This window comes from Rhinolophus sinicus, linkage group LG12 (assembly GCF_036562045.2).
Source record: "Rhinolophus sinicus isolate RSC01 linkage group LG12, ASM3656204v1, whole genome shotgun sequence".
Classification (NCBI taxonomy): Eukaryota; Metazoa; Chordata; class Mammalia; order Chiroptera; family Rhinolophidae; genus Rhinolophus; species Rhinolophus sinicus.
The window spans coordinates 41,694,028-41,721,413 of NC_133761.1; the positions used below are offsets into that span (position 1 = coordinate 41,694,028).

The 27,386-nt window shown below is 47.7% G+C and overlaps 1 protein-coding gene and 1 long non-coding RNA gene across 3 annotated transcripts; one reads left to right on the forward strand and one right to left on the reverse strand.

Moving 5' to 3' along the window:
- Window positions 1–654: 654 nt before the first annotated feature.
- CCSAP (centriole, cilia and spindle associated protein) lies at window positions 655–20,291 on the reverse strand. Of its 2 annotated transcripts, XM_074316419.1 has the most exons (4): window positions 20,162–20,291; window positions 19,593–19,949; window positions 7,362–7,627; window positions 655–6,239 (listed from the first exon to the last, which is right to left on the reverse strand). In XM_074316419.1, exons 2-4 carry the CDS (start codon window positions 19,933–19,935, stop codon window positions 6,063–6,065), a joined length of 786 nt encoding a protein of 261 aa, XP_074172520.1. In that variant the 5' UTR covers window positions 19,936–19,949; window positions 20,162–20,291; the 3' UTR covers window positions 655–6,062. The 2 variants fall into 2 exon arrangements, with proteins under 2 accessions (XP_074172520.1, XP_074172519.1); XM_074316418.1 differs by lacking the exon at window positions 20,162–20,291 and having other exon boundaries at window positions 19,593–20,147.
- LOC141567823 (uncharacterized) lies at window positions 20,167–27,093 on the forward strand. The gene is made up of 2 exons (XR_012490674.1): window positions 20,167–20,303; window positions 23,211–27,093. It is a non-coding gene; the product is annotated as an uncharacterized LOC141567823 (long non-coding RNA).
- Window positions 27,094–27,386: the final 293 nt, after the last annotated feature.

Here is a 27,386-nt window from a genome sequence, read left to right on the forward strand (position 1 = left end):
CAGGCGGAGCTCCGATCTCCGGTACCCGACCCCTCCCCCCCACTCCGCACACACATAACAATCGTCAGGGGGAGGACATATGTTTCAAGAGTGGATGTTAGGTTTATGTTTGTGTTTTCTCTAGGATTTTAAAAATACTAATACATTCTTATGGTTCAAACAGAGCAGTAGGAAAAGTAAACACGGGAGTGTCCGGCCCCATCACTCTGTTCCTTCCGCCACCCCACAGGTAGTGTGTCTGTCCAGCTTCTTGATGTAGGTACAGATCTTTTTTACTACCCTTCCCTTTCTTAACAAAAGGTAATACATTACACACACTATCTTTATTCCAGCTACACTGGATCTTGGAGCTCTTTGCACATTTCAGTACATTAATAAGCTTTCTCCTTACGAAAGGCTGCATAATATTACATTGTGTGGATATACAGTACTCTAACTAGTTCCTTATTCATAAACAATTGAGGTAATTCCCAAATATTTCATTAATTACAGCAGTTAATTTCTCAGTCTTCACCCACATTCTCCTTCCCTCGTTTTTTCAGAAAAAAAAGTAATAGCATTCTTTCCAGTTTTGGCCCTTTCCCATACACAGACAAAACTATTTACATAATTTGATGAAAGGGGGGGAAAAACCAGCAAGAGGTGTGCAAGACCTTTTTGATGAAAACTTTACTGAAATAAATATAAGAAAACCAACTTAAATGGAGACTTTACAATATTAAAACTCAATATTATAAAGATGTCAGTTCCTCAAAATTACTAAATTCAATGCAATTTAATAAGACTCCCAAATAGAATTTTAATATAGAAATAGACAAACTCATTCTAAAGTTCATATTAAAGGATATAAAGTTCACATTTAAAAAAATCACCAAGAAAAGCAAAGAACAAGGGCGGGGGCAGGGAGTAGATGTGACACAATGCACAATTAAATTAGAACAGCACTCTGTGCTCAGGTGTAGACAAACTGGATCCATAGAAGAGCAACATTTAGAAACCTTCCCATGCATCCAGGGCAGTTTATTGAAACATGATGTGACCTTTTTTTTTTTTTTATCAGCAAGGGCTCTTCACTGGATGGTGTTATGTCCATTCGCTACACATTTAATTGGGAAGAAAAAAAAGTTTAGATCCCTATTTCATATTTACTAAAAAATCAATTCCAGTTGGATTCAAGATCTAAAAGCAAAAGGCAAGATTTTTTTTAAGGCATTGGAAGAACATATATAATTCTTTTTATGATGGAAGGGTGAATATTTCTAAAGGTGATGCAAACTATCCCATCTGTAAAGAAAAGGTGTGAGGTTTGACTCTGCAAATTATTATTTCCTATAAGACAAAAGGAAGCATAAAGTTTAGCAGTGGGCTATGACAAAGCATTGCAACATATTAACAAAATTGGTATCAGATATAGAGACCCCAACAAGTAAGACTGAAACCTACCACGTACACACAAAGGCAGCAGTGTGCTTTTCTAGTTTTTCCAAAATAATTTTAAAAGATTGGCAAAGCATATAAATAGGTCATTCACCAGAAAGACAGATGATTGATAAACACGAAAAGGTGCCAACCTCACTGATACTCAATGAAATGCAAATTAGAATAACCAGGTTTCACTCTTGCTGTTGGTATCGTGTGACTTTCTTTTCTGTCAGTCTTGCTGGAGGCTTATCAATTTATTGATCTTTCCAAAAAACCAGCTTTTGGCTTCGTTTTCTCTGTTGTTTTGGAGTTTTTTCCAATTTCATTAATTTCTGCTCTTTTCTTTTTCCTTCTTTCTGCTAGATGAGGGTTTATTTTGCTCATCCTTTTCCAGTTTTTAAGATGGAAGCTTAGACTATTGATCTAAGAACTCCTTTCCTAATATAAGCACTCAAGGCTACAAATTTCCTTCCAAGACGCGTTAGCTGTGCCCACAAATTTTAATATGTTGTATTTTGATTTTTCTTCCATTGAAAATATTTTCTAATTTCTCTTTGGTGGGATATGGAGTACATTGTGTCATTTCCAACTGATGTGCAATTTTCCTGTTACCTTCGATTTCAATTCCATTTTAGTCAGAAACATACTCTATGATTTCATTTATTTTATTTTTGTTAATGTTTATTTCATAAACCAGGATATGGTCTATCTTTTTATTTTATTTTATTCTATTGGGGAATATTGGGGGACAGTGTGTTTCTCCAGGACCCATCAGCTCCAAGTTATTATCCTTCAATCTAGTTGTGGAGGGCGCAGCTCAGCTCCAAGTCCAGTCGCTGTTTTCAATCTTGAGTTGCAGGGGGCGCAACCCACCATCCCTTGTGGGAATTGAACTGGCAACCTTGCTGCTGAGAGCTCGGGCTCTAACCAACTGAGCCGTCCGGCCGCCCCAGATGTCTATCTTGATGAATGCTCCATGTGCACTTGAAAAATATGTGTTCTGCTGTTGTTGGGTGGTGTGTTCTATAAGTGTCGAGTTTATATGCTTAATGGTGGTTTCTATATTTTCGATGCTTTTCTGTCTACTAGTTCTGTTACTGGTAGGAATGGTGAAGTCATTGACTGTAATTGTAAGTTTGTCTAATTCTTTCAGATTTTCCTTGCTATGTTTTGCCTCAGGACAATCTCTTTTGTAGTTTTACCCTTTTCCAGGGAGATTAGCTAGTCTGTCCCCGCCCCGCCCCCCCCCACACACACACACATACACACACACACAGCCACTGTTTCCTGCCACGGTGCTGCTTTTCCTGGGCGTACAGAGAATCCTTCTTTGTCATTTTGTAGGGATGACACTTGCCACACTTACAGACATCCACCAGCTCTTAGGAACACTCACCATGTCAGGAGCACACCACTGGCACAGAAGCTCACATTTTCTGATGCTTTGTTGTGAGGTTCTAAGTGTTGACTGAAAAATAATATTGACCAGGTGTTTTGTCACCAAACAGGGTTTATGGGGTAGGGGTGGGGGATGTCAGCAGACACGGTAAGGGACATGCAGAATGGGTCTTGATCGAGAGTATTCATGGAAGGAAAGGAACTGAGAACCATAGAGCTTTATTATAAACTGAGTCCTCCTGTGGGGTTCTCTGGTGCAGAGTGCAGAGCGCCAGAACTCGCTCTGCCACCGACCCCCCACTGACCCATTTGCTTAAAGTTCCAGTTCATCTTTATTGGAAAGAAAAGCTCACTTCTGTGTGTTTCCTCCACTGTCCACACTGCTTCTCTGACACCAGATGTGGGTTGTTTTCCTCACACCATGCAATTCTGCAACACCGGGGGTGTCCTACATTCACCTTCACTCCTCAGTGACAGTTTCACATCCCACACGACTGCTCCTCCCCACTTCAGAAGCTGGCCTCATGTCCAGTCACCTGTGCTGCTGACTGGCTATAAAGTGGAGGTTCCCACGATCTCTTCCTTGGGTTCTATTAATTTGCTACAGTGGCTCACAGAACTCAGAACAGTTTATTTACCAACCAGATCCCGGATTTATTATAAGAGGACAGAACTCAGGAACAGCAGATGGGGGAGATGCACAGAGCAAGGTGAGGGAAGGGGCGCAGAGCTCCCATGCCCTCTCTGGGCGGGTCACTCTCTCTGAAAGTCCACATGTCCACTGATCCGGAAGCTCTCCCAACCCAGTCCTTTGGGGTTTTATGGAGACCTCATTACAGAGGCAGGAGTGATGAAATCATTGGCTATTGGTGATTGACTCCAGCTCTGGCCCCTTCCCCTCCTGGAGGTTGGGAGTGGGACTGAAAGCTGGTTCCCCCTGGCACCCAGACCCCTCCCTGAGGTTGCTTCCTAGAGGCCACCTCATTAACACGATCTCAGGTGTGGTTGAAAAGGGCTTGTTATAAGTAACAAGACATTTCTTTCATCTTTATGGCTCTGGAGCTATTTCAAGAACTGAAGACAAACGACCAAACGACCGAACGCAATAACTGATGCTTTCTTCATTCACAATGTTCCAAAGTTCCCTTTCGTCTTATTTTCTCTTCTCTCATTTAAGCAGGTCTGCTGGCTACCAGTTCTCTTAGTTTTTCTTCATCTGAGAATGTCTTTATTTCACCTCCAGCCTGAGAGGCATTTCACTGGATAGAGAATTCTGAGTTGACACCTGCTTTGAGCACTTTAAATGCGCCTGCCACATCCTTCCGGCCTCCAGAGTTTCTTGAATGACAAGATTCTATCATTTGAAATGTTCCTGTACGGTCATCTTTCATTTTTCTCTAGCTACTTTCAAGATGCCCTTAGTTTTCAACAGTTTATGATCGGTCTGGGCTTCGATGTCTTTGGGTTCACTCAGCTTACTTAGGGGGTTTTCAGCCATTATTTCTGAGGTTTTTAAAGCACCACACTTTCTCCTTCTGTCACCCTGAAACTCATCTCAGTCTTTCTCTGTTAGATTGGATGATTGCATTGATCTGTCTCTTTCTTTTGTTGTCTCCATTCTTTTATTGAGTCTCACCAGTGAGGTTTTTCTTATTTCCTGGTGTTTGCAGTTGTCTTATTTTCATTTGTTTCTGCTGTCCCTTTGTGGACAATCTACTTTTGCGCTGATTCCAAGTGTTGTGAGAGCCCCTGGGAACTTAACAGCCCTCATGGTCCTTCACGACACCACTGATGGCCTGTTTCCAGTAGAGCTGTTTTCGTGGATCCTCACGTGCTGAGTCATTTAGGACTATGTCCTGGCGCCGTGAGTATGACGTGAAGAGATGCAAGTGAACTCCAGGGAGAATGTTGACATTTTTGTTCTAGCAAGTAATCGATCTGCGTAGGCTCTGGCCAGCCCTGTGAGTGTTGTTGGTTCCAATGTCAGCTCAGCCGCCAGAGCCTTGGCGGTGCTCTTTGGATCTGTCCCCGTGTCCACCTCCTGTGGACAGCCTGTCAGTTCACGTGTGGTATGCTAATTATGTCTGTGGAGTCCTGAGCTCTCTCTCCAGTGCTTGCTGGGTCCCGGGACACCCTGTTTTGGTCCTCCAGCCCGAAAGCATGCACTTCAGTAACCGAGCCATGTCCTTTGGAGAGAAAGAAAGTGACCTAGCCTCACCCTCTTGGTGTAGTTCCCCTCCTCAGACTCAGGCTCGCAGGCTCCCATGGGCAACCACAGCGCCCTGGGGGCTGCAGCACCAACATGAAGAAGGGGGGCAACTCCCACTGCCCCAGGATCTCAGCACCGCTGAGCTCACTTCTGCGCTGTGTTGTGTCCAGGCTGGGAGACACCAGAGGAATAAAAGGATCGTGGATTTGCCACGAGTTGCACTGAGAGTTCTGGTGTTCCTGGCCCAGCTGCCTGGTGCCGGCCGTCCTCGGTTCTCGGACAGCTGTGACGTCCATCCTTCCAGGTGTCAGAGCTGTGTTCAGTGAGGACGGAAGGGACTGTACCTTACCTCTACCCCACCTGGAACCCAAACCTTCCCTGAGATACTAAGTGAAAAAATATAGAATGTGGGTAGCATTATTCCATATTTCTACAAAAAATGTATATATGTACCTCCATAGTAAGTACTTAGGACAAAGCTCTGGAAGTTTCTACACGACTCAACACTGGTTTCCTCCAAGAAGGGGTACAGAAGTTTGCTGAAGGGGTGTGACTGAAAGGAACTTTCATTTTTCACGCGATACTTCTTTTTATTTTAAGTTATTTTACCCATGCATTAGCACTTTTGTAATTTTCAAAACAATAGGAAGGTCGGAGGGAAAAGACTGGAAAATTTATAGAACTTATGAAAAAAAATACTGAGTATGAAGCATCTATAGCCATTTAAAGGCATTTGGTGGCAATATCTTAAAGGATTACGATGCTTTAAAAAAAAACCCTTGTAAGACTATCAAAGGGAATTATCTTCATAAATAACCAAGTGTCTATGGCTTCAACTGTCCGTCCCCTTACTGCTGAGGCAGGCGACCAGGATTCATCCGAGTAGAGCAATCTTTTGGGAAATCCCTAAGAAAAGCCTTGTGTAATCAGTTGGTTTCTTTAAACTTGCGTCCAGTTTCTTTCGATGATTTTTGTTGGTTATTCTTGCATCTATACTTCTTAAAGGAGGCTGTCCAGGCAGCTGCTTCTTCCTTTAAGCTCGAGCTGAGTAGCATCTCATGTACTCTGTCATCCACGGGTTCTCCAAGGATGAAGGCTTGGTCCTTCTGCTATTCTCCACACCGTCTGAGTGAGCCCGCTGCCTCTGAGCAGCCAGTCTCCTCTTTTCCACCTGTCTCCTGGTCTTGGCTCGTAATGCTGACTCATGAATCTAGGGAGAGTTCAAAAATCAAGGTACAGTCACTTAGGTGGCTTTTGTACTAATGTTCAAGAATATCTGTGCAGTGAAGCTTCCCCAGATCACCTGAGACAGGGAGCAGGCAAGCCCTGTCTCATCACTGTCTCTGCATATAGAAGCTTCTTGAGTGAGCCATGCCCCACATCTATGGCTGACCCACCACCAGTGATACAGAAACGGAGGACAGAACGTGTCCACTGCACCCAATGTCAGATGCCAGGGTAGGCAGCCTGCATGTGCCTCTAGAAACGGGCTCAGGAAAACTACTGGGTTTGCGTTGGGCACAGACACGTACTCCACTGGAGGACTTTGTTTTACAGCAAATCACGAAGGAGGATCTCAAGCTATTTTACCGCCTAAGACATTTGATATGGCAGGTAAAGCCCGTTAAACTTAATCCCATGGGGCTGCCGAGCTCTCTGCTGAAACCACAGCTTTGTTACTCTTAACAACACCATCTGCCAGGGTTCAGAAGTCTGCTCAGTAAAACTTGAGTATGGTGTTTAATCACAATCCAAACAGTTGGCACTTCTGCTGCTTCTCGTTCCTTCTTTGCTTTAGGCTAAAGGAACAGTATGAATGAATGCTAACATACATGACGGGAAGAACATCCATCTGACATGTTCTCAGGACGGTGAGCAGGGACAGGCCAGGCCCAGGTGAGAGGACAGACTGTCCCCTGAGTGGGAACAGTCGTTGGAATTTCATCCCAAGAACAAATGGGTCTGGGGCAGACTCGAACTGCCAGGAGAGCACTCTGACCCACGAACCAGAAACAGGAGTAGAGGACGGCTGGTTATCTGTGCACAGGACCTGGGAACTCTTGATGCCCCAGCCCAGCTGCACCCCACCCCCTGCCTCATGGCCCCACGACCCCAAGAGCCCTGACTGCCCATGTGCCCACATGTTCGCCAGGCTCAGTGCTGCCAGCCCTTCTGGTGCACGCCAGCTCCTGGCAGCCGACATGCAGACTCCTCCCACTGGGTTTCCTTACCCCACTGTACTGTCCCTACAATGTCCCAGTGACCACGGGGTATAACAGGGATGGGACGCAGCTTGAGCCCACCCCAGGGGCAGAGGGCAGGCAGAGGGTACCTCGCTCACTGGGGCAGACGCCAAGACGTTGTGAGTCCTTTGGCTTCCCGTGTCCATCTGCTTTTCTCCCCACCCATACAGAGCAAACGGACGCTTCTTCTCTTTTGTTTTACTTGACGATCTTTGTGGACTTCTGACTGCTTTCCCAGCTCCTCTGCCAAACACAGTACCTTGCTGCTGTCGGGGTTCACAGCTGGGCAGTCGGTCGGTCTCCTTTGTTTTGAACTGTTGTTCAGGTTTTTCTCTCATGTCTTTCACTGGCAATGCTTTTTCAAAAAGAGACAAAACAAGATGACAATGCTTTAAAATCAAGCCGACACAGAAAGACTTTAAATATTTGGGTTGAAAACTACACAATGCTTAGTTAAGTCAGTAACGTTTTCACTTATAGTTCAATTCACAAGGTTCACCTAAAGCAGAAATGCAGAAACACGTTGATGTAAAGGTTTCAGTCTATCCCATTTTTAAATCAACCACAAATTTAGCAGAACTGAACCAAGTCTCTTCAAAAGCAACTTCTGTCACACGTGTTCTGAGATTAAGCGTCTCCATTAAACACTGAAACCCAGAGAGCATGGCGGCCTAACAGCTTTCTCCACACGCCCCAGGCAGCCCCGTGGTCCTGACACCTGGCTTCAGGGGAGGCCTGCTCTGCGGCCAGCGTGCAGCCGCTGCACACGCTCAGATTGTTAAGTCACTCACTGAAGTCCCAGGGTGCATTACTTTGGGAGGTCCCCATCTGAAGCCTGCTCCCTATGGCTGCTGCATGCGTGCTCCTTGTGACAGCTAGCTGGTGACCTTACTTTGCAAAGCCCCCAGTCACAAGGGGGTGGTTTGCAGTCACCCACCTCGGTACACGGCTCTGCACCCCAGTGTGAAGAGCCAGATGGGAGCCCCTGTTGAGGGGGGTTTCCCCTAAAGAAGTGATTCAGGGCTACAGTCTACACAGTCCTACTTCTGCCCACAGAGCTGGGGAAGTCGGGGGGCGGGGGAGCGCTGCCCAACCCGCTGTGAACGTCACATATGAAGGAGACACTCCATTTCCCTTAATTACCTTTCATGAGATTGCCATTCATTATTTTTGATAAACCCTTTATTTTTGGTAAAAGTTATATTATTTTGTTTAAACATTCTGTGAGCTTTTGTTTTATTTCAGCCTAAATAAGAGCTCCTTATGCATCCAGGGAGGGCTCTGTGTCACTTACCCCCGTTGTTTAGGCCTTAAGGACTCCCCCAGCCCCCCTTACAGACTGCTAGTCCAAAAACCTCATCCCTTCTTTAGGACATACTCTGCCCCTTACTACTTTTAGTCATCACATACATGTAAGAAGCCTTGACAGATGTGTCCTTTGTCTTCAGCAATGCCCTTGACTCTACCAAACTATTTTAAGTTTGCAGACGATCCACATCCGACCCTGGGGTTTACCGCCCCAGACCACTGCTCACCATCTTCACACCCAGCACTTGCTGTTGGGATGAGGCTGGATGGCAGCCTTCCATTTTCTCTAAGAACCTAATTCATTCATTCAAACATTCCTGTGAGTGGTGTGTGCACACCTTCTCCTCTTCTCTTCCCTGGATCCAGGAAGAGGAGGAAGGAGTCCCCTTGGGGAAGGGGCCAAGACTTGTGTGGTCCTAACACTGAGAAGGAGGAACAGCAGCCTCCCCTTCGTCCTCCTCACTGACCGCCCACCCCCCCCACCCCCCGCCTGCTTCCTCTCCCATCCCGAGGCGGCTGACCCACACCTTCCAGGGAAGCCAGCCCACAGCAGGTAATGACGCTCATCAGAGCCAGAAGAGGACAGGGAGGGAGTCCCAGGGAGATGGCATGGAGCGAAGAGGGAACAGAGATCAGGGGACGGAAGACGGGCCACATATTAAACCTGACAGGCTCAGGAGACTGAAAATAACCACATAAGATGTGTGAGCATAAACAATTTCATAACTAAGTGGGCCATGGCGGGAAGTCACATATTTAGCTTCCTTCATAAAGTCAATCTGTGCCTGTAAGTGGACCTGTCTGTTCTTTTTTTGCACCTAAGATAACATCTTTGGGATGTCAGTGATCCTTTTTCCAGACCAGAGCTGGAAACTGCAAAATCCCTCACTATTATACTTCCGTCCTGGTTACCATCTCTATGTGCTGTAAAAAGTGAACTGTTAACTATTCTGCACCCACCTATGTAAAAGAAGTACCAGTGTCGCCAATTGACATTTATCCAATCCCAAAGATCCTCCGCCCTTGATTTCTCCCACCCACTTTATCACCAAATGAAACCGTCCTCCTTTGATTTTTATGTATAAAATAAGCTGCAAAGCACCATTTTAGGGAGCATTTTTCTCAATCCGTTGAGATTTTGCTTCCCAGTGATTGTCAGTTTGGCTCAAATAAACTCATAAGCTTTCCCGTAGTCTGGATGTTTTTCATTGACAGATCGTTCAAAACAACAGGAAATGGTCTGTGGATGAAGGCACAGAGCAGGTAGCAAGGGGGAGAGAAAGACCTCCTATGACAAACTCAGGACATTTTACTTGTTCTGGAAATCAAGACTCACTGAAGGATATTACTGAAAAACAGCACAGTCCTGTTTGCATTTTAGGAACGAGGCTTCTAGCCACAGATGTGAAGGATGGGTTAGATGAAGGACGGGGGAAAGAAGGTCCTGCTCGGAAAAGATGGCAGAGTCCAAGTGGATAACCAACAGTGACAGCAGGATGGAGAGGCAAGCAAGGACCGGCCAGTGCTCAGCGAGCCGGGCACACGCTCACTCACCTGGGCACTGTGACCTGCACACACCAGCGGGATGCGATACCAAGAATGCTTTTCAACCGGCCTTTCCAGAGCAGATAGCCCAGCAACAGCAGGTTAGACCGGCAGGAGAACAGACAAGGCTGTGATGCAGCCGTGGGAAGCAAAGGGGAGTGTAGGACTCGCACAGGTGTTTGGAGCAGGTGATGATGACCTCTGCCAGAAGGCCTGCCTGAGGATGATGACGGGGTGTGATGCTCCTGGAACCACCAGGCAGGAGGAGGAATTGGAGAGCAGGCTGTGGGCGAGCAGATGGGGCTGAGACTCAGGTGTGCATCAGGTCACCCAGAGAAATGCAGTCAGAAGTGAGTCCCCGGGGACACCATTACTTACTGAGCAGGCAGGCAGAGGACCAAGAGTCCAGGAGGGAGACAAAAGAATGGGTAAAAAAGTGGGAAAGTGATCAGGACAGAAGCTGAGGGGAGAGTTTAAAAAAGGCAGAAAGCAATTAACTGCCTAACATGACAGAGAGGTGGGTAGGATGAGGATGGCGACAGACAGCACTGGGCGGCAGGTTGTCTCGTAGGCGAGGGGAGTGTGGGGTTGGGGACTCAGGTCACAACAGCTGCAGAGTGAACAGAATAGAACCCCCAGTTCTGAGAACAGTGGGCGAGTGGGCCAACCCTCCCACCATGGATAACAAAAAGGGCGACATTAAAACCTAATGGTGGGGCCGGCCCGGTGGCTCAGGCAGTTAGAGCTCCATGCTCCTAACTCCAAAGGCTGCCGGTTCGATTCCCACATGGGCCAGTGGGCTCTCAACCACAAGGTTGCCAGTTCAATTCCTCGCGTCCCGCAAGGGATGGTGGGCTCTGCCCCCTGCAACTAAGATTGAACACGGCACCTTGAGCTGAGCTCCCAGATGGCTCAGTTGGTTGGAGCGTGTTCTCTCAACCACAAGGTTGTTGGTTCAACTCCCACAAGGGATGGTGTGCTGCGCCCCCTGCAACTAGAAACGGCAACTGGACTGGGAGCTGAGCTGTGCCCTTCACAACTAAGATTGAAAGGACAACAACTTGACTTGGAAAAAAGACCTGGAAGTACACATTGTTCCCCAATAAAGTCCTGTTCCCTGTTCCCCTTCCCCAATAAAATCTTAAATAATAATAATAAAAAAAAAACCTAATGGTGTCCACTGTCACCCAACACGAGAAACTACGATCTTCTCTGGAGGAGACCTAGGCCTCAAATTATTCCTATGAGTAATTTTCAAACAGAATCATGAGTGTACTGCAAGATGGCCAGGTACACGAGGAGAGAAGACAGTAGGAAGGGCAGCAGGAGCCACAGGCTTCACACAATGGAATTATCATTTGCAGACTGCAAATGCCTGCATACCTCCCGTACTTACAGCAAAAAGACAGGCTCAAAAATATCTGCAGCAGCAGGGGACAAAAGATGGAAAAGACAGAAGAGACAGAACTTCTCACTATAAGATTAATTTTTAGAAAACTATTGAAGTAGTGTCTGGTACAAGAAAAGTCTATGTTTCAAAATCCTATTCAAAAGAACGAAGTTTAAAATAGACATTTTCACAAACAAAAACTGTGCATCACCGTTATGGTGGAAGATTATGACACCCCATTTCCCAGTAACTGATAGGTATTCAAACAAAAATAAACTTCATTTAGACTGTGCTGTCCAGTACAAAAGCTACTAACCACATATGGATACTAAATGTAAGTTGAAATTCATTAAAATTACACGAAGAGTAACGATTCAGTTCCTCAGTTACACCAGTCAGAGTTCCAGTGCTCAGTAGCCACACGTGGTTAGTGGCTGCCACGTTGGATGGTGCAGATGACAGTATGTCCATCAGACAGAACATTTCATTGAACAATCTGATTTTTTAAAGTATTTGAACAACAGAATTAACACATTTGACCTAATGGATACACAGAGGATGCCAAAAAACTGTATACACAATTTAAGAAAGGAAAACACTGTATTAAAATTGACAAAAGATGAATACAAGTCACATTTGACTTCTGCAATTACAAGAGATGCTCAAAGTGGTTCCCATCAGCGTCCAGACACTTCTGATTACGGCAAACTACTGCTTGAGCAACGTTGACCAAAGTGTCCACTTGTATACATTTTTTTGGCACCCCCGGTATATAACACTGCACTTAGTAACTGCAGAATATACAATCTTGTCAAGCATATATGGAACATTTACAAGAATTTACATATTCAAGGCTATACAGCAAATCTTAATACATTTACAAAATTGTAATCATATAGAATGTATTCTCTAACTGTAGTGTAAGCTAGATACAACAACAAAAATAAATAACTTAAAAATCTCAGTTTTGAAATTTAAAAAACATTTCTAAATAATTTGTGGGTCAAAAACAAATCATATGGATGCACAAAAATTTGAATGTACTCAATGCTAGAGCTATAACACTAAAAATGATTAAAATGGTAAATTGTGTTGTATATATTTTACCACAATTTTTTAAAATTAAAAAATGAGTAGCGGTGATGGAGGACATTCCTTTCTTAATCCCAATCTTATTAGAAATGTTTCTAAAGTTTCCTCATTAAGTATAATGTTTGTAGTAGGTTTCTGGTTTTAGTCTGTGTCTAAAAGATAAATATGCTTCTTTTAATGTGGATTATACATAAGTGTTAAACTTTACTAATGTTTTCAGTATTTTAAAAATCAGAATGAAAATTAGAAAATGTGCTTAAGTGAATAAAAATACTGTATAATAAAACTTGCATGACACAGCTAAAGCAGTAATCAGAGGAAAATCTATAGCCTTAAAATCAATGTCTCAAACAAGAAAGGCAAGGCTGAAAAAAAATCAAAGGTAAGAATGCATTTTTGGGGCGGCCGGATGGCTCAGTTGGTTAGAGCGCGAGTTCTCAACAACAAGGTTGCTGGCTCAATTCCTACATGGGATGGTGGGCTGTGCCCCCTGCAACTACAGATTGAAAATGGCAACTGGACTTGGAGCTAAGCCGCGCCCTCCACAACTAGACTGAAGGACAACTACTTGGAGCTGATGGGCCCTGGAGAAACACACTGTTCCCCAATATTCCCCAATAAAATTTATTTTAAAAAATAATAATAATAATCCATTTTAAAAAGCTATAAAAATAAGCTAAAAGAAAATTAGAGTAAGGGGGAAAAGATTATGAATTAATGAAAATATATAACAAAGAAAGATAACCAAATATAAGTTGGATTGAATCCATAAAAAAAACCACAGGCCGAGTCTCCAGCTGAGCAGGAGGGCTACGAGGACAGGACACTGGACACTGTGGATGTCACCCATTCACAGGGTCACCAGGAGCTGGAGCCAACTCAGTGGCACGTAACACACACAATACAGAAAACCCACACAGCCTAGAATTCATTTGGAAAGAAACTAATAGAATTCACAAACCTCAGGCAAGACCGATCAAGAGAGAGAAAAAAATGCAAAGTAAAAACAGAGCAACTGGGGGGATTCTGGTTAAATGCGCACTCAGCACATGCACATGCAGTCCCTTCCTCACAAAACCCCACAAAAGTGAAGAAAACCCCCACAGGACAAAGAGCAAGGGAATTGACGACATCAGACAAAAGCTGTCAGTCAAATTTTGCAAGACGGAAAGCAGCTGAAGAGGCAGAAGCAGCCCCACGGAAGTGAGTAGGATGAACCCTGCCTCCTGGTAGGAGAAGAGCCCACGGACACAAGGTGAAGACAGAAAGACCTGGAAACAGAGGCGGCAGGTTCTGCAGAGGCTGGTGAAGTGAGTGGCCTTTTCCAAAGTTCTGGCACCAGTCAGCACCCCAGCCCACAATCTCTTCTCACAACGTAATAGGAAACAGGCCTCTGTTGAGAACTGGGCTCAATGCCTCTTCCCCTTGAACCTGGGCAGACTTCTGTAAGCGCAGAATGGGGTGAAAGAGGTGTTGACAAGTGCCTCCCTGTGGTAAGTCGTAAATAAAGAGCAATACAGCATCCGTCCAGCCCTCCCAGGGACACCCGCCAGCATGTCATGAGGAAGGCAATGGCACCTAAAGATGTCACATGCAAGTGTCCTAGCAGACAGCCCCTTACCCTAGAGCCTTCCAGCTGAGGCCACAGACAGCCTGGTCTCACTGACTGACAGTCAACAAGCACCCCATGGACTGAGCGCCCAGAAGCTCTTCAAGCCTTACTCTTCAAAATGAGCAGACAGGCTATGAGCAATATTTGAGTACATCCTCTAAAAAGAAAAAGACCAAAATATACAGCAAAAGACTAGGCCAGGAACACAAGAGAGCTCTCAAAGGCTATGTATAGCTTTTTTGGTGGTGTTCAGGTGGGGGGAGTTAAAAGAAATCTAAGAACAGGATGCTAAAGAATGCTTGGCACAAAAAACGAATCTCTTCAAAATTTAAAACTAGGATGGTAAAATTTTAAATTTCACTAAAAAGTTTGGAAGGGAATATTAAAGAGTTCTCCCACAAAACAGAACCAAAAATTCCAATATCAAGAAATTTTAAATAAAAATGTTAAGATTTGACCCAGGAGTTACACCATCCAATTAGAAATAATTATAAAAAGAAAAAAAAAAATGGAGTGGAGAAAAAAAATTATTTTAAACAGCACTAGAAAATATCACTGAACTGACAGAAAAGTTTCCAGATTGAAAAGGCCCAATGAAGGAAAAAAAGAGCCACAGAAAATTCTATTAGGTTGTTGCAAAAGTAATTGCGGTTTAAAAAGTTAAAAATAATTGCAAAAACCGCAATTACTTTTGCACCAACCTAATAGAACACTAGGATAAAGAGACTATCCTAACAACTTCCAAAGAACAAAAGGTCACATACACAAGATAGGAATCAGAATGTCATGGCACTTCTCAACAGCAAGGCCAAAAACTGGGGCTCGATGTAATCAAGATGCCTTCAAATATGGACATTTCTCACCTAGAATTCTCTACCCTAGCCAAAATATTCATCCAGCCTGTGGATATGAAAAGGCATTTTCAGACATGCAAGGTCACAAAGGCCCTGCCCCCTGCAGCAGTCCCAGGCTTACAGAGCATAAGGAAGGGGGTCAGACATGCACGGGGAGATGGTGAGCCAAGGGGCATCAGGCAAACAGTGAAGGGGGCCCCACATTGACAGCTGTGTCAGATCTGGGCAGCATTAAGTCCAACCTAAAAGAAGAGAATCCCAGGTTCCAAAAAAATGTCTAAGGAAAACCATTAAATGAGTGGGACAACTGACACATCTAGCATCTGACAAGTTTTACAGTATTACCAGACTATTTCAGGATGAATTAGTGATGGAAGTATATAAAAATAATAATAAACAAACAGAAAGTTGAAGCAATGATTAACGTCAAGAAAAACATAAATAATAACAAAGAAAATGTCAGCAGAATGTACTACCTGGCTCACATGCAATAATATTTATGTAACCACGATAACTTGAACACAGAAGAGTGCTGAAATGAAGTAGCTTGTGGGGCAGAGTAGGTACTGGTGTGTGTCTGGGGGTGCGGATGACAGAGCTAAGATCTGAGCTACATCATCTCCCATACTGAGAAGTTAAATACAAATGGCAGCAGAGAGATCTCAAGAAGAGGGTGGCCAATGCTGAGAGCAAAGCTAGAAGGAGCTGGAAGGAGTGCCCGAGGGAACAAGGGGGTAAGGGTGGGACACAGTCAGAATGACTTCATGTTAAGCATATTTTTTTAGATTATGTATATGTACAATTTTGCTTAAAAAAAAACCTAATTTAAAAAGACATATGAAGAAAGGAAATGGAGATAATCTAGACCACTCTTCAAAGCATGTTGGCTGGGGGAAGAAAGGGACCCCAGTAAACAAGCACCCCACCCCACACAGGGAACTTCTAAACCGCTCGTTCGTCTCCATCTCTTAAATGAGAAGCCAAGGATCCACAGACATTTGAGAACATTCTCTAACACGAAATACAGGATTACAAACAAAAAGAAACAAAAGTGGTGGATGTGTGTTTGGGTTGGGGGGAGGGGGATGGACACAGAGACTATGCCGAAGAAACAAGAAGAAGAAAATGAACAAAAAACTTCCAGTAAAATCCTCAGCAAAAGAAGATACTATATGCATCAATCAAGAACAGAATTCTAGGAACGGACGGGTGGCTCAGTTGGTTAGAGCGCGAGCTCTGGGCAATGGGATTGCAGGTTCGATTCCCACATAGGCCAGTGAGCTGCACCCTCCGCAACTAGAATGAAGTCAATGAGCTGCCACTCACTCCCGGGTAGCCAGATGGTTCAGTTGGTTGGAGCGTGGGCTCTCAACCACAAGGTTGCTGGCTCGATTCCCACAAGGGATGGTGGGCTGCACCCCCTGCAACTAACAACTGGCAACTGGACCTGGAACTGAGCTGCTCCCTCCACAACTAAGATTGAAAGGACAACAACTTGACTTGGAAAAGTCCTGGAAGTACACACTGTTCCCTAATAAAAAGTCCTGTTCCTCTTCCCCAATAAAATCTTTAAAAAAACAAAACAAAAAAAACCAAGTAATGTCAAGTTATTCACTCTCTAAAAAAAAACAAAAAACCACAATTCTGTGTTGTTTTTTTTAAAGAAAAAATAGAGGGAGGGAGGGAGGGACAGAGGGAAAGAGGAAAGGGAGAAAGGAAGAAGGAAGACCCGGGAAACAAGAAACTCTTGAATTCAATAACAAATAGCACACAAATGAAACATGTAATGGAAAAGTTGAAGGATAAGGTTGAGAATATCACCCAGGAAAATAGAAGAAAATGGTGGAAACTGGGGGTGGGGGGATTAGAAAATTAGGGAATAAATTCAAGAAGTCTAACATCCAACTAAGGAGTGCAGAAAGAAAGGAACAGAAAAAGAGAGAGAAAATAATTTAGGAAAACTTCCCAGAATTACAAAACATTACTTTGACTATAAGGACCCACCAAGGACACGAAGGAAAACAGACCTAGAGCAAAGAAAGATTCCAGAACACAAAAGACAAAGAGATGACCCTAAAAGTTTCCAAGGGGGGACATGTTATCTACAAAGGATAAGAATCGGAATGGTGAGGACTGGGATAGCGACATCCAAAGGTGCACCCAGCTACGCCTCCAGACTTTAGAGACAACCACCGCCAACCTGGAGTTCCATGCCCAGCCACAAACACTGAATGGAGAGAGGAGAAGAAAGCTGACAAGCAAGTTCTCAGAAAAGGCACCTCTCACACACCCCTTCTCAGGAAGCTACTAGAAGGTAAGCTCCACCAGGAGGTGGTACACTGGGAAGGAAGATGACACAAGTCACACCACAGGGGCCCCTACCGAGTCCCTGGAATGTGGCCAAGGGCCCTCCCAAGATGCAGCCAGGCAGCAGCTACCAGGCCAGCTGCAAGTGGGTCAGACGCCCTGGGAGGCAGCTCAAGATGCCGAAAGCGATAGCTAACCTGATGTGTTGGTTGCATTATGAAAGAAAGAAAAGGAATCACGGGAAACAGTACAGGGGGCTCTGAGCAACAGTTGCGCAGGCACCAAACTGTGACACTAACTGTGACGCTGACAGCCTCCATGATGGCCGTGTGCATGTATTAGGGCTGTGGTAGAAAGAAAGCTAATCGACAGTGTTAAAAACTGAGAAAGTCAAGAAATGTCCATAAAAACTGTGTTACTTGGAGAAATAGAAATAAACAGTAAAGGGAAAAGCAGAGGAGCTGCTAGTGGTCACCAGGGATAGGCAGTTGGGGGGTGTGGCTGGGAGCTGCTCCCTCTTTGTAATACACCATATGGAAGAACTACAGGTCTGTGTATGAAGACGCTTCAGCAAAGACAAGAACTAAATGTTTGTTTTATAGAAACTCCAGAGTGCTCATTCATCCCACCAGACATGGGCTGGGCCAGGCAGGAGCAAAGGGTCACAACGGGGAGTGCTAAAAACAGAGAGCACCCATCTTCTCCCTGAAGCCTAAACCCAAAATACGAGCAGAGAAGGGACAAGTGACCTTAGCCACCGGGAGCGTTCAGTGTCTCTAAGGAAACCAAGCGAATCATGAACTTGGGCAAACCCAGGCACATCCATAGTACAATGCTATCTAAAAACTGTATTACTACACACGCAGAAATAATTGATCTGACAGCTCTCTGCAAACAATGAAAGGGAAGAGTGGGGGAGAGAAAAGCCCATTCAGTCTGATAAAGTACAGCTCTCAGTTTGGCAGGTAGATCGGTGGGCACAGGAACCAACTGGACGGCCTGTTCCTGGACCCCCTCTACCTTCTGTTACTCTAGTTGCCAGCAGTGATCACTGAAGCTAGGAATCTGCTTCTAGACAGTCAGGAATCTGTGGGAATTCACAAGTAACGTGAGGCTGGGCAGGCAGCTGTGGCACACACGCTGAGGACAGCATATCAGAGCAAAGTGGCCCGGCTCAACTAAATGTGCTCCCCTCCCCCGCCTCTCAGGTCTGATGAGTTTGGTGACAGTGTATGAACAAAGTCACTGATCACTTGTCCTGAGCACCCATTTCTTCATCTCTCAGCTTCAGATAAAGCCATGGTCCTCCCTCTTAGAACTGTTCTGAACACTGAATGAGGAAACACATATTCTAAAATCAGGGCCTGGATGTGTAATAAGCTTTCAATAAATTTTGGTTATTTTTCTCACTACAGTTTTTTTGAAATCGGGTGACCTCCCAGGTGTTGTCTGGCCAACGTTAGAGGGTGGCAGAAAGGAGCCACTGGCTACTGCGGGCTGTATCCGAGGCTTTCAATTTGGCCCTTAGCACCAGTGACCACCCAGCCGCCTCACGTGCTTAGCCCCCAACTCTGCAACCCTCTGGGCAGGACAGGTGTAGGGCCACGGCGACCCAGCCAGAGGCACAGCAACCGCGAGGCATTTTCCAGCCACTGCTCCTCATGCACACAGCGGCAGCACGAGGCTGCGCGCCTTCTGAGTGGGCAGGCAAGACGCGGAGGGGACCCAGCACAGACAGGGAACCCGCCAGCCGGAGTTATGCAACGGTCTGCGTCAACAATGCAAAATCCTCTGGGGACAGCGCGGAGAGGCCCCGTCCACAAAGGAAACAAGGGCCGCATTCACCCGACAGAAAGCTCGGCTCGGTGCTTCTCCTTTGAGAATCTGATGAAAGCTGGGCTCCTATCATAGAAATATGGGCGCTTAGGAGTAAACAAGCAGCGATCAGTGGTTCTCTAAGGCCGCCTGGGCTCTCGCCTGAAGACCCGGACACCGCCCGCGGCACTTCCATTGAGTTCACTGCTGGCTCAACACAGAGCCACCTAATTACCGAGATAAATAAGGGCGGGAGGGCCGAGGCAGGCTGGCACCTTCCTTATTTTGTCAGATTCGCCATCCAGAAGAAAAAGACAGAGCTGCGAGAAACAGCGCGGGGCAGGCCGGTGCCACGAGTGGGCCCAGTCCTCGGAATAGCCCCTCCTGCGCCCGGTACCTGACACAGACGTGGCCTCCGCGTCCCCGGCCTCCGCGTCGCCGGCCTCCGCGTCCCCGGCCGGCTCCTCCGGGGCCCCGGGCTCCGCAGGCGGCGGCGGCGGCGAGTCCCGAGCGCACCGTGGCGCGGGGCTCCCGGCGCCTGACGACGCCGACGACGCCGAGTCGTCCGAGGCTCCGGCCGGGCCCCAGTCGTCCCAGAGCCAGGGCGCGTGCGCCTGCTCCAGCAGCCGGCGGCCCAGGCGGTAGTGCAGGCGCTCGCGGTAGCACGGCGCGTACTCGTCCCAGCACGGCTCCCGGTAGCGCTTCATGTACTCGCTCTTCACCCCGCTGCCCGGGGACATGGTGCCACCGCCGCCTACGGGACCCGCGGCACGACACAGAGGCCCGCCCCGCCCTCCGGCCGGCCGGCCGGCCCGCCGCGACATTTAAACCCGGAGCCCCGCCCGGACGGGGCGGCGGGGGCGGGGCGCGAGGGGCGGGGCGCGGAGAGGCGGGGGCGGGGCGCGGGAGCGCGGTCAGCCGTGGGAAAGGGCGGGGTCTTGGGGGCACTGCTGCAAAGCGTCTCACCTTGTAACCGGGGCCTGACAGCCCTGGCGGGGTCCCAGGCGGGCGGCTCCGGGGTGGGGAGGGCGGAGCGGCCCGGGCTGCGGGGGTGGCGGTCCCCTCGGAGGGCGACTTCGGAGATCGGAAGCGAGAGGCTGCGGACTGGGTGAGAGATCCGCGGGAGGCCGGGGAGGTGCGGGGGCGGGGCTGGGGAAAGCCCCGAACTCAGGATGGCCTCCAGGTCCTCCGAGCGCTCTCCCGGGAGGGGCGGCCCGCGACCTACCTCCTTCCTGCTGCGGCGTCCGGGCCTCCGCGTGCGTGGCGCAGCAGCCAGGAGCGGCCCGCTGTTCCCCGCTCTTTCCTTCTGAGCAAGATGTCGCCAACAGCGCGGCTGCCCTCGTTCCTGCGACAGCCGGCAGGCGAAGGAGCCGCCTCAGTCCCCGGAGCACACGCCTCCCCTGCGCGCTCCCGGCCGGGACTCCGTGGGGGCGGCTGCTTCAGTGCAGAGCACCGGGCGCGGGGATGCTGGCGGCGGGCAGGCCCAGGTCCCCGGCCCCCGCATCCCAGTAGGCGCTGCCCCAGGTACCCACCACTGCAGGAGGCGTCACTTAGGGTCTGGAGTTGCTCCCCGGTCGTTAAACCATGCAGCCCCCTAGCCAGCGACACTGTTCCCTTCCTGACACCTGCACTTGGTCGCGTTTCCCAGAAACAACCCCAGTGCACGCACTGGCTCTTCTTGCTTCCATCCTCTCTGTGTTCACAATAGCTGGCTGTTACTGTGGCTCCTATCTTGTCTACACCCCAAACATTTTCCAACTATTTCCACACCACCCTCTCAGAGAGCCACTTACACGTGAAACCTTGCCATTAGCGTTGTGCGGGAGTATACAATGTTGCCCATTTGTTACATTTTCAAAAGTGGCCTCACACAGGTTCTTCATTTGTAAAACGAGCCTTGATACATTAGTTACAAAGAGATTTGAAGGAAACGAAGTTTTGAAAAATCAGGACATGTTCAGCAGTTTAAAAGCCTAAGCCGTCGGTGAGTGACCTGGTCCAGCTCCCACACTGGGACTTCCACAGCTTCATCTTTATTGTCTCTGTGTCCTCTCCCCACCTCCATTGCAGGCAAATGATCCAGAGGTCGACACTGCCCGGTGGGACCGGCCACACGGTTCAGAAGCTGTTGGCACTGGATTGTTAACAGCAGTTTGCTGGAGAGACACTCGGTGACCCCTCAGCTGTTATTGTTACAGTGGCCCTGACTTCCCTCCTCCCCAACTTTTCTTTCTGTTTCTTGAGGTATCTTCCCACCCACCCCTGCGGGATTTCCCTTTTCTTTAAGCTGGCCAGCGTTGGTTTCTGATGGTTGCAACCAAAAGAACCTTAATGTATTAACAGTGTGGGGTTATTAATTGCAGTTATGTGGAAAATGCAGAACACAGTTGGTGTCAGTTACCTTTGGCTGCATAATTAACCACCCCAAAGCTTAGTAGTTTAAAATAACTAAAACTTATTATTTCTCATGATTCTGTGGGTTAGCCAGGCAGTACCTCTGCTAGTAGAACTCGCTTATACAGTTACATTCAGCCAGAAGGAGAGCTGGGCTGCAAGGTTCAAGATGGCCTACCTGCATGTCTGGCAGTGGGCTGGTTGTGGGCTGGGCTGTTGTGGTCTCCTCCCTGTGGCCTCATCCTCTAGGAAGCTAGTCTGGTGTCTCCACGTGGCCCTCTCTACTGAGAGGGTAATGACTGAAGCGGAAGGCCTCTGATGGTCATGGACGTCTCTCCTGCTGTGTTGTAACACTCAGATAAGTCACAAGGCTGGCCCAGACTCAGTGAGAAAGAAATAAAGCACCTCTGCATGGTGTTGTAAAGGCATATGTGTGCTGGGTGGAGGGTTACATGACGGTGTTTTACAATCGCACAACCACACACAAAAAGTACAGAGGGCACCCAAAATATGTACACACATTTTAGGAAAGGTGTCACTTTGGTCAACGTTGCTCAAGCAGTAGTTTGCCATAACTGGAAGTATCTGGATGATGATGGGAACCACTTTGAGCACCTCTTGTAATTGCAGAAGTCAAAAGTGACTTGTATTCACCTTTTGTTATTGATATATATTGAATATTATGATTTTAATACAGTTTTCCTTTCTTAAAATGTATATACATGTTTTTGGCACCCTCTGTATATAAGGTGTGATACCATCTTTGTATAACTGAAAAATAGGGCTAGGAATGATTTGTTGGTTTTACTTTCCCCTATTTGGCACAATTGTGTTACTTTCATTCTAATTTTTTAAAGTGCTATTATTAGTCGGGGCTCATCCACTTGGAAGTGCCTGCCAGAGACCCAATTCAAGTAACTCAAACAGAAAGGACATTTATTGGCTGTGACAGAGCTAGACCCAGGGACCCAATTGATGTCCTTGGGACTCATTTCTTCTTTCTGTCTTTGAGCTCTGCCTTCCTCCTAGGGGCCAGCCTCTGCTTCTCCCGCTGCAAGTGGACTTTCTCCGCACAGCTGGAGAAAATGCCAGTTGTAGCCACCAAGCTTATGTTGTTTTAGCTGAGGACCACCAGCAAGGGAAAACTTCTTGGTATTCCAATTATAGAGAAAGATTCTTCAGATACATGCTTATTTGCGGTCTGGGGTAGGAGGTGATGTGACTGCTCACGCTTGGGTCACTTCCCACCCCTGTAGATGGGAGAGGGTGGGAGGCTGAAACTGACAGCCCCTGAGCAGCACAGGAAACACGAAGGAGTGACCTCGGGGGAAAAGGGGCAGTCGACAGATGGAATAACATATGCCCATCTATACATTTGTGATAATACGAGGAACACAGTGAGGAAGACCTCATTTGACAGCACTTGTGGGATGAAAAAAACCCTCTGGGTTGTAGTTGATCATAAGTGAGGTACAAGTGTTAAGAAACCGAATACAGTCGTAAGCCATGTCTGGAGAACCGCGTTCTGTGGCAGGGGTGGCGAGCCTTCTCTGAAGAATCCTCTGTCCGTGTGGCACTCAAGGATTGTCCCCATGAGTGACGGTGTCCATTTGTTCTGCAGGTGGAATCGGGACCAATGAGCCGAGATGACAAGCTATGATTGTGGCAGTTACGGACTTGGAACTAATTTCTAAGCAAGAAGGACATTTTCGGAGTGGCCCAAGGAGCTCATAGAAGAAATGGTGAGGGTGGAAAATGCACAGGCACCAAGGGGACCCCCAGAGGCCAAACAGCAGGGCCCTGTCCTCTGGGATCCCTGGGAGACCCTCTCCATGAGGGAGATTGTGGAGCCAGCAGGAAGGAAGGTATGATGCTGGACTTCTGAAAGATCATAGAAAACTAGTGTTTTGAGGTTTTTGCTACATTGGCATCCAGACTCGACAAGAAAACCTGTTAGCGACAGCCTGGAGGCAATGGGATGGCAGCCTCAGCAGAGGAGAGGGCCTCCGGCTATCGTCCACTCGGGGTGTGCGGTTCAACAGCCTTCCACCCAGAGGATGCTGTTACTATCACAGCATCAGGGCCATGCCAGCCTCTGCTAATAACCTTGCCCTTCAGAGCCAAGGAGGCTGTCTCCCAAGGACACTTCTCCCTCCCTTCCAGATGCCATGTGCTCTGCTCCTCGTGCCCTGAGCCTCCCACACGGTGCCTCCTCCATGGGCACCTCCTTCCCAGGTGTGTCTGGACTGTGCTGGCATCTCTCCCTCTCTTTCTCCAAATACAAACGTGCTCAGAAGTCCCATCTTCACCATCCACTTTCCATAAATCTGCCTCCCAGTGTAGAAGCTAAAAATGCTATGTATTTTTCCCAGCCTCCCTTGCAAATAGAGTGTGGTCATGAAGCCTAAGCTCTGCCAAGCAGACCTCGTGGCCCCAGACTCAGAACGAGGGTCACTGGTGCATGAAGGGAGGACCAGATTGAGCTCCTGGAGCAGCCGTGGCTGCTGTGCCTGGAGAAGCGCTGCCATCCAGCCAGTGGTTTCAAGGCCGCACAGCAGTGTCCCAGGCCCTGGGGAGTGGCAGCCTCCACGGGTCTCGTCCTCTCAGAGCTCTGCACCTGCCTTTTCAGCCCTTCCAGAGATTCTGGAAGCCACCCAAGCAACTTTTCAATATGCGTCTTTTCTCCTAAAATTAGCAGTTGATTCCGCTGATGTGCAGTTTCGCGTTTTCCTCCACTGGCTGTGCTGACTCTTTCCTCCCATCTGATGGGCTCCCCAGCTCCCTTGGCAGCTTTCTTCTCCTCCTCCTTTCTAAACTAAGGATTCCCCAGCCTTTGCTTACCTCTCTCCTCTCACCATCTCTGCACAGAGGTCACAGGCAGTGGTCTGTGAAGTGTGGCATTAGTGCTTCCAAGTCCCCCACTCTCTGCAGGCCAGACCACCTGCCAGCTTGCTGGCCATTGTTTCCTTATGCTTCGCTTGCCATCACCTCATCCTGTGTTCACATCTACCATCTTGCTCCCGCCAACCCCACCCCCCGCCAGTCCCTTCTCCAGCATTTCCAATTTATCTTAATGGCATTTTCACTCTCCCAGCCCCGGGGGGACATGTTTAGTCATCCCTGGGACTAGGTGCCCACTCACCGTCATCGCCGCGTCTGTCGGGCAGGCTCTTGTGTGTCCGCCCCATCCCTTATCACGTGGTTGTGCTGACCAGCCACTGTGTCCTGGGGGGGGAGCTGTCAGAGCTACAGGCTCATCCACATGCTTGTGGGAGCAGAGAAAACCCGCAGGTACGGCTCAGTACTGGTTAACTGCCCTCTTTCCCTTCTTGTCTATAAGGGACGGAGCCAGGAACTATCGTGTAGAAATCATGTGGCTAGTCCCTTTTATATGAACCAGATCTAGACAAAGCATTGGGTTTACTGGATTATTTCTGGTAGGCATAACCAAACTTCTCAAGGCCACGCCAGCAACAGGAAAAACCCAGACTATGCATTGAAAACAGTAAAGTATTTAGCTTGACTTTCTACCAAGAAGCCTGGGGACATACCCCAACGAGGTGGTTTGGGGCCTCGTTAACGGGAAGAGGGTCACCGAGCAGGGAACACCAGCCGTGAATGCTGCCTGCAGCAGAAGCCAAGTGCTCAGACCCCGATCTGCATTGTGGCTGCTAGTATCCCACAAGGAAAGCCCCGCTAAGTCCCTCACCCGCTGAGAAGAGGCAGTGGACCCTCTCACAGAGCCTGACCTTGGCCACCAGGTGAGCTCCTCTCCGAGTGGGTATTCAGTCCTGGGACTGGCTTTCAGGTAAAGACCCTGTCTTAGTCCATTCCAGCTGCTGTAATGAAGTGCCATAGACTGAGTGGCTTCTAAACAGTCTGCAGGCTGGAGGCTGAGCCCAAAGCGAGTCCTGGTGAGGGTCGGCCTCCCCACTCACAGACGGTGCCCTCTCTCACTGTGTCCTCACAGCGTGGGAAATGGGGAGGGAGCTCTCTGGGGCCTCTTTCAGAAGGACACTAGCCCCGTTTGTGAGGGCTCCTTCCTCATGACCTAATCACCTCCCAAAGGCCCACCTCCTAATACAGTCACCTTAGGGAGTAGGCTTCAGCATAAGGATTTGGGGAGACACAGACATGCAGACCATAGCAACCGCTGGTTTCTCTGCCTTGCTCCAGCACTGCCACCTTTTCCCTGCCAGTACCTTTCCTGAACAGCCCAACAAGCTCTCCCCCTCTCCTTCTCCCTCCCTTCTCCCCTGCCCTCAATTCCTAGCAGTCTCTCTCTCTCTCTCTCTCTCTCTCCCTCCCTCTCTCCCTCCTTCCCCCCTTCTCTAGCACAGTGCCTCTGTCTCCCTCCAGAACAATCACCCTTCTCTGATGTTCCCATTTGGTCCCATCTTTGTTAGAAGCAAAAATATGCCCAATTATCATGACTGCTTAGATAATAAGCCATCAAACCCAGAAAAGCTGTGATCACCATGGTAGCCTGTCATGGATCCTGTGTGCGGTGTCATCTGGCTGCATTGGTCACGCCTGCTTTGGACGAGAGCCCAGACCGCAGCTCCCGCTGTCTCGCCCAGAGCTGTAGGGTGCTGAGGCCTGGGTGCACATTTGTGTGTTTCTGAAGAAATTTGTGGCCCTATCTTTATATACTCCATCAGCCCACCATCGTGCAGCTCAGGATATCCTTCTTTTTCGGAGACTTCATCATTTTCATGAGCAGATGGACATTCTACTGTCCACTTAGTTAAGCAGCATAGAATATCCACACTCCAGGTTTTCCCCCTAGAGAATAGAGCCCCCAAGTCTGCTAGGCTGCAGAGCAAGAAAAGGTCTTCCACAGAGGGTTGACTAATGTCTGTGCTCTCACTCCGTCGCTCTGGGTGTTCCAAATTCTAGGTGTCCTTGCATCCCAGCCTAGGTGGTAGAGAGCAGTGTGCTTTGAGAGCATGGCTCTGCCCCCCTGCAGAGGTTTCTGAAGGGCACTTGGGGGGGTCCTTGGCCACACAGAGGCCTCTATGAGGAGCAGAGCAGCGGGGCAAAACTCGCTACTAAACCTATGCAAGGCAGGAGCAGCAACATGTCCCCAACGTCACACATTATCCCCTGTGAAAACCCGTAGGAGAAATTTGTCTCTGCCCTTTATTGACAAATTGACTTCTCTTTTTACTTTTTGGATGCTGAACATTCTGTCTTCTCTTTGCTTTGCTCCAGGGTAAGTCCAGAGCTCTGTGCACTCGCCGAGCACGCTTTGTGCTAGTGTGTCCTCTTGTCTTTTTCTTCCTCTGGTTTCCTTCACCCTAGTTTATCTGCTTGTGTTATGTGCATTTTGGAAGTTTACTTAAATCCCTTTTTAACTATTTGAAAACTGTTAGTAATTTCCAGAATTGACGGAAAATATGAACATTTTTAATTCAATGAGACTTACAAGACTATATAATATAAACCTACACAGATCTCACATAGGAAAGCAAGATATATTAAACATCTTAATTGAAAATCAATATGAAATGACTTAAATCCTTTTTTAGTTGAGGATGGGTATAACACACCACAAGTAGATGGGTAAAATAAAAATGAATAATTTGTGTTTCTATGTTGACACAATAAGTTGTCTCACGAAGTTGGGGCACAGAGGGCTGGTCCCGCTTGCCTGGCAGGCAGCCCTTCCCTCCCCCTGCGAGCTGGTCCACCAGCAGGAGCTCCTTACTGCAGTTTGATTGATGTGTCAGCCCTTGGATACTTAGCTTTGAAATATTGTTAGTAAACAAAAGAAGTGATTTGGGAATTTTTTTAC

Excerpts from the sequence above, each read along its gene's own strand:
- CCSAP (XM_074316418.1), bottom strand. The coding sequence starts at position 20,019 with ATGTCGCGGCGGGCCGGCCGGCCGGCCGGAGGGCGGGGCGGGCCTCTG. Across the intron at positions 7,628-19,592 it reads GGAGGCCACGTCTGTGTCAG|CATTGCCAGTGAAAGACATG; the intron begins GTACCGGGCGCA and ends TTTTTGAAAAAG. Across the intron at positions 6,240-7,361 it reads CGTCTGCCCCAGTGAGCGAG|ATTCATGAGTCAGCATTACG; the intron begins GTACCCTCTGCC and ends AACTCTCCCTAG.